The sequence below is a fragment of the Melanerpes formicivorus genome, unplaced genomic scaffold, assembly GCF_026170545.1.
Source record: "Melanerpes formicivorus ecotype bairdi unplaced genomic scaffold, bMelFor1.0.p_v2 SCAF_74, whole genome shotgun sequence".
Taxonomy (NCBI): Eukaryota; Metazoa; Chordata; class Aves; order Piciformes; family Picidae; genus Melanerpes; species Melanerpes formicivorus.
The window spans coordinates 1,546,184-1,552,218 of record NW_027142426.1 but is presented as its reverse complement, the minus strand read 5'-3'; the positions used below and the strand labels follow the sequence as shown (position 1 = coordinate 1,552,218).

The 6,035-nt window shown below is 38.8% G+C and overlaps 1 protein-coding gene across 1 annotated transcript in view; it reads right to left on the bottom strand.

Annotated features, from left to right (window-relative positions):
* The window catches only part of APPL1 (adaptor protein, phosphotyrosine interacting with PH domain and leucine zipper 1), a 28,998-nt gene that overhangs the window by 11,650 nt on the left and 11,313 nt on the right, over nt 1-6,035 (bottom strand). Inside the window, exons 9-13 of the mRNA XM_068163689.1 lie at nt 5,195-5,277; nt 4,934-5,092; nt 3,366-3,554; nt 2,854-2,896; nt 1,092-1,148 (exon numbers count right to left, since the gene is read on the bottom strand). Of these exons, the coding sequence (XP_068019790.1) occupies nt 1,092-1,148; nt 2,854-2,896; nt 3,366-3,554; nt 4,934-5,092; nt 5,195-5,277 (531 nt within the window). The remainder of the gene's footprint in view (nt 1-1,091; nt 1,149-2,853; nt 2,897-3,365; nt 3,555-4,933; nt 5,093-5,194; nt 5,278-6,035) is intronic.

Genomic DNA, 6,035 nt, shown 5'->3' with positions numbered 1-6,035 from the left:
TGAAAACATTTCCTTCAAAATAAGCTTTAAGATTTTAGTTTTATTTATATGCACTGATGGAAGGAAGAAATTCAAACTTTTGGGAGATCTTCCCTTCCTACATTTACACTGACATAGCTGGTGTGTTTTCTTCTAACTTGCAACTCATTTTCTGCTGTTCACTTTCTCAATTTCAATGAATGCACTTACTTTATAACACTGCAAATGTTAATACAGGATGGCCACAGAGAAAAGTCCCAATGATAAGCATATACAGCCAAGAAGAAAAAGAAAAATCTCATTTGAGAAAGACAATCCTCAATTACTAACTAAAAACCAGGAAGATTCAGAAGTCTGCACTTAAATGTTTCTGAAAAGCCACGATGTGAACAACTGTCAAGTAAGGATGTGGTAACAGTGTTATTTCTGCAAACAATGGACTATTTACAGGTGAAGAATTCAATTTTAATCTTTTATTGAAAGCACTAGTTCTGAAGTGTTTTGTGTGAGTGCATGACTTGGAAAATGAGAATGACTAAAAAGCTACTGGGTAGTGAGGAGAGGGCACTGACGCCAAGGTGTAAATGTAAAGGAGCTGCACCAGTTTATGTCGAGACCAAATAACCTCAGCTGTATGTTCATCAGAGCATGTGCTTTAGGTAACTGAGCCCTGCACTAAAACTATTTTGTATTAAGTTAACTATGCAGATGAGAAACAAGTACCTGGCTGCCTGTCTATCTACAACATTGTATTTATGCTCATAAAGATTTGTATTTGTAACTGTCAGTTCCCTCTAGCAGAAATTAAATGTATCCATCTGCATATTTGTCATATTAATTTGTAACAAAGTACCATATACCAAATAAAAATCAAGGGTCTTGAAGATGTCAAAAAGTTATACCAGTCACACACTTTGTGTGTTTTCTATATAAGCATTTAGATGGAGACAACTGTATGCTTTCATACCATGGAAAGCTCATCATTAGACACGAAGGAAGTGCTTGGCTCAATTCTATGCTGTCACATGCGATCCAAATGATCTTTTTTTTAATGTTGTGGCTATCTGTGTCTTTAACATATCACTGATTACTACACATTTTCTTAAACTTACCTCAGGGTTTTCACTTAGATAGATCTGCTTAGAGATGTTATTTATGGTACATATCCACTGGAAAAGAATAAAAAACATTTTGTCATAGCTCTTTTAAGGAATTTGATTAAATAGCAACTGAGTTGACTAGTTTCAGTGGTTTTTCTGCTTCCCTTGTAACTTCAGGGAGAAAAACCTATATTCTACACACTCAGTTTGCCATTACATTCCCTACTCTCTGCAGACTGCACTCTACAACATCAGATTTTGTTTTAAAAAAATAAAATAATCACACTAGAGATCAGAACTAAAGCTAGCTTAAACCACAACTCTTAAGTTCATTACAAATAATCAGGCTTCTCTGTGTTCCTTTATTCTGTGACTGGAAACGACTCCAGACACACAGATTCCATCTCCCTTTTGTGGAATTTGCTCGTTTCTTGCATCTGTAAGCTAGAATTTGTTTTTCTCCTTGTGTTATGAAAACCATCTGCTCTCGCTCCTGAAGGAGAAAGCTAACTGGGTTATGATGCTGTGCCACTGAACCCCAGTTTGCATTTAGAGTTGTCACCTGAGCTACAGAAAATGACAGCACAGCAGCTGCAGCCCAAAATGGGCATCTGAGGGACGTTTCAGTTAGGCTATTATTAGACAACCTCACGAGAGCAAATTAATTGGGCCCAACCTGAGACAGCCCAGCTAAAACCTTAGGCATGGCACAAAAGGTCATTTTAAATCAACACTGGGAGTTTTTATGTATTTCTTTATCCAGCTGTTTGGGTAAACATGTTTGAAATCAATGCTTTTAAAACATTTTCTTTCCCATTCTGCCTCTTATTGAAAAGCCTATGCTGCGTAACAATGCAAACAGACATACCCTTTTAAACAACAAATACTATATATCACTTATTCCATCTGTTCCTTTGTTTCTGACAGTATTCATAGACTAGGAATGCAATGAATCTTACCAGCTTGGCCTATCTGTGACAGCCTTTGGGAAGCTACAAGAAGCTGCCCAAATAAAACCTAAATTGACATAACTAGAAACTTACATGAGCCTACATTAGGTTATTATTTGCAAAATATCTACATCAAGTTTTTAATTTTCACTTCCAGAGGAAGCTAAAAAGTAGGGAAACTCTATCTGTGCTGGCTGGCTGGCTTGTTTCCTCTGTTCCTTTCCTCATCAATATTTGCTACAACACCGAAGTTTGCTGACCCTAGTACCTAATTCTCAGTGGGCATCCATCCATTGCAGGGGCAAGTAAGCCTGCACCACCAGACTTAGCAGTCCAAAAGCAAGTTATTTCACCTTTCTCAATTCACCTTGTTCATGAGGTACAAACATCCCATCTTCTATCAAGGGGCAGAAACCCAGTTTTACTTCATTTCTCAATTTCCTGTTACCTGTATCCTAACCCAACACATCCTTCTTATTTTCCATACCTGACAACAAGCAGGAAGAAAGAAGGCTAGGGAAGCATGAACAGGAAGAAGAATTTCTGTCAAGATTCCATTACTGCTGTATTGCTGTGGGCTTTTTTTCCCCCTGTTTTTTTGTTTTCTCTCTTCTATAATAGTAGAAAGGACTTTGTGGCAATCATAACTGCATTTTTTTCTCAAGGGGCTAAATACAGTAGTATTTTGTCAGAGTTCCTGAAACCTGTCACTTAGTACCTAGAGAACATAAAGTGAGCTACAAGCATTCCTACTATAGTTATGAATGCATTCCTTCTGTGGAACAGAACATCACTGGATTTGTGTGAACCCCCTATAAGCTTACCTCTTCATAATCTTTCTTACTCTCTGCCTGCAAGATTGAAGACCTGAAAGAAGAGAATGAAAAAGACAATATTGTCTATTTAAAATGCCTCACAGGCACATTCAGATAGCAACCCCCATTTTCATGTGTGCACACTGCACAACACATTTAGACAGGCTGAAGACTGCAGGTGTGCCAAGTCCAGTCAATATTAAATTGTGGGGAAAATCTATGTTTTCAAGCGAAAATAGAACAAAATTCCAGTTGTGCCCATGTAACACTTCATCACAAAATGCAGTCATACACGACTGTAACCCAACTGTGTTGATTTATTTTGAATATTACTCACTCAGCTACATTATAGAGTGTATAAACTAAACTCCAGTCATTACAAAGCTAAAAATGCATCCTGGGTTTTGTTTCTAGCCCCCAAATCCATCAAGCTATATTACGGACAAAGGTAGCCCATCTTTCTTTTCTTTATTAATGATTCCAGTTTTATTTACAGGTAACAGTAATGTAGGAACGCTTACTTTTTGCCATCAAAGGATGTTATTTGGAAACAGTACCGTCTGTCTTCACAGTCCACAGCCATCACTGAACAATTGTCTATATCCATGACAAGTCCTCCAGCTACATCACCTCTTGCCTGGCTCATCAGATTTCCACCTTGAGTGAAGTAAAATTGTCTCTCCCAACTGGAAGACACCAGCCCTGTCTTGCTAAAATGATAAAAAGAGGTTCTTAGTTCAGGTAATCTGAAAAATTATTTGGAACAAACTATCTGGGCACTTAAGAAAAACCATTTTTCCCCATGTAACATTTTAGGTTTGCTTTATAGCTTAATTAGTCTCTTTCCATTTCTTCTATTATTCATGCTAGCATTACTGCTGGACAAAGAATATATAATATAATAATTGCTTCCTTATATTCTATGAAACTGAATAGAACAGAATTAGAATAGAATAGAACAGGAATAGAATAGAAAGAATAGAATAGAATAAAATAAAATAGAATAGAATAGAATAATAGGTTGGAAGAGACCTTGAAGATCATCGTGTCCAACCCATCATCCAACACCACCTGATCAACTAAACCATGCAACCAAACACCCATGCATACATTTTCCAGTTTTGATGATTAGCTTTCGTGGTATTGCTTTCCATACCATGTGTATGCAAATTCTATGCATTATCAGTATAAGTGATAAGACCTCTGAACTCTGCACTTATACATTATGCTAAGAATTAGCTTAGCTGCACTAAGATACCTCAATTTTCCAGGTATTTTGTACCATTCAACAAGAATTCTGTATTTTGCTTAGAGCATGTAGGGGTTTTGGTGGTTTGCTTTTTGTTTTGTTTCTGAAACCAGAAATCAGTAACACTTGCAACCTATCTTCCCTTTTTGATCAGATATGCTCTTCAATATTAATTGCTGCAGTTGCCTTCTACTACAGAAATTCGTACCCCATGCAATGAGTATGCTACTGTAACTGTTGTGGCAAAAGTAACCTACATGTTCAAAAAAAGTTCCTGGGAGATTATTATAGAAGCTACAGAAAATATCTGAGCATTACAACTTATTGTCAATAAGTATAAACATCAGCTGCTAGGCTTGAACTAGAGTAACAGCTCCGTCCTGTTGACAGAAGACTGTCCCATGGAATCAAGAAGGTCATTCGAAGTGTGCTTTGCCTTATATATCTCAAGCTTGTCATATTTTACTAGTAACTTGAATCCTAAAACTTTAACAGGTACTTATAGAACAATCCTTATAGCTGCAATCTTCTTGTTGTCCAATTGCAACCCAGTGAAATTACCCTCTCATAATCTCATTCTTTCTGTGTGAAAATTTTGGCAAGATTAGACTAAAACCAGGATAAATGTGCTTGGCACCGGAATGACACTGTCAGTCTAACAACTACATTAATGCTAATCAATTGAAGGAGTCCAGAGAAATGGAGTAGCCCCTGTGTGCCTTACTCAGCTAAGTACATACAACCAGCACAGCTAACTTCAAAAAATCCATTGCACACTTTTTCAGCCTTCCTTCCCCAAAATGAATTATTCTGCAATTTTTAAGTAACAGTTAGTCTTACTTTCTTGCATTGAGATAGCCAGCTTTCCGTGTTAGGTTTCTATGAACAGGAAATTTTGTAGGATCAGGATCAGGCAGATACAGTGGATCACTAGCTACTTCCAAATCCTCTATAGTTTGTTGCATGTTTTCTACTTCACAATCCATTTCCCTGCGAACACTGAGGTAAATAATGTCTTATTAACATGGATAATTTATTAATAAGTAGAAGCAGAAGACATAATTGGTTTGATAACAGTTCAATTCAACAGAGCCAACTTACTTCTGTACACTTGTGCCAATATTGGTCAAAAATTCTTCCAACTGCTCAGTAAGATTTTCTGAACCCATCTTAAAAAAGCTTATCTTTTAAAAAAGAAAAGAGAGGGGGAAAAGGGAGAATTTGGTCACTACTAAAACTACATTAACAATTCACAGATGATACTATAGAAGGTTAAAATTTCTCAGAGAAATCCCTTTCCATCCCTCATTCCCACCAAAGCCTCTTAATCAAAAGAGTAGGATGAAATCCAGAGGGACCTTGACAGGCTGGAGAGGTGGGCACAGGCCAACCTCATGAAGTTCAATAAGAGCAAGTGCAGGGTCCTGCATCTGGGTCGAGGCAAGCCCAGGTACAAATACAGGCTGGGCAGTGACTGGCTGGAAAGCAGCCTTGAGCAGAGAGACTTGGGGGTGCTGGTGGACAAGAAGCTCAACGTGAGCTCTCAGTGTGCACTTGCAGCCCGCAAAGCCAATCAGATCCTGGGCTGTATCAGGAGAAGTGTGGCCAGCAGGTCGAGGGAGGTGATTCTCCCCCTCTACTCAGCCCTGGTGAGACCCCACCTGGAGTACTGTGTCCAGTTCTGGAGCCCCTATTACAAGAGGGATGTGGAGGTGCTGGAACATGTCCAGAGAAGGGCCACGAGGATGATCAGAGGGCTGGAGCACCTCTCCTATGAGGACAGACTGAAGGAGTTGGGGCTGTTCAGTCTGCAGAAGAGAAGGCTCCGAGGTGACCGCATTGTGGCCTTCCAGTATCTGAAGGGGGCCTACAGGAAGGCTGGGGAGGGACTTCTCAGGATCTCAGGTAGTGATAGGACTAGGGGGAATGGAATGAAGCTGGA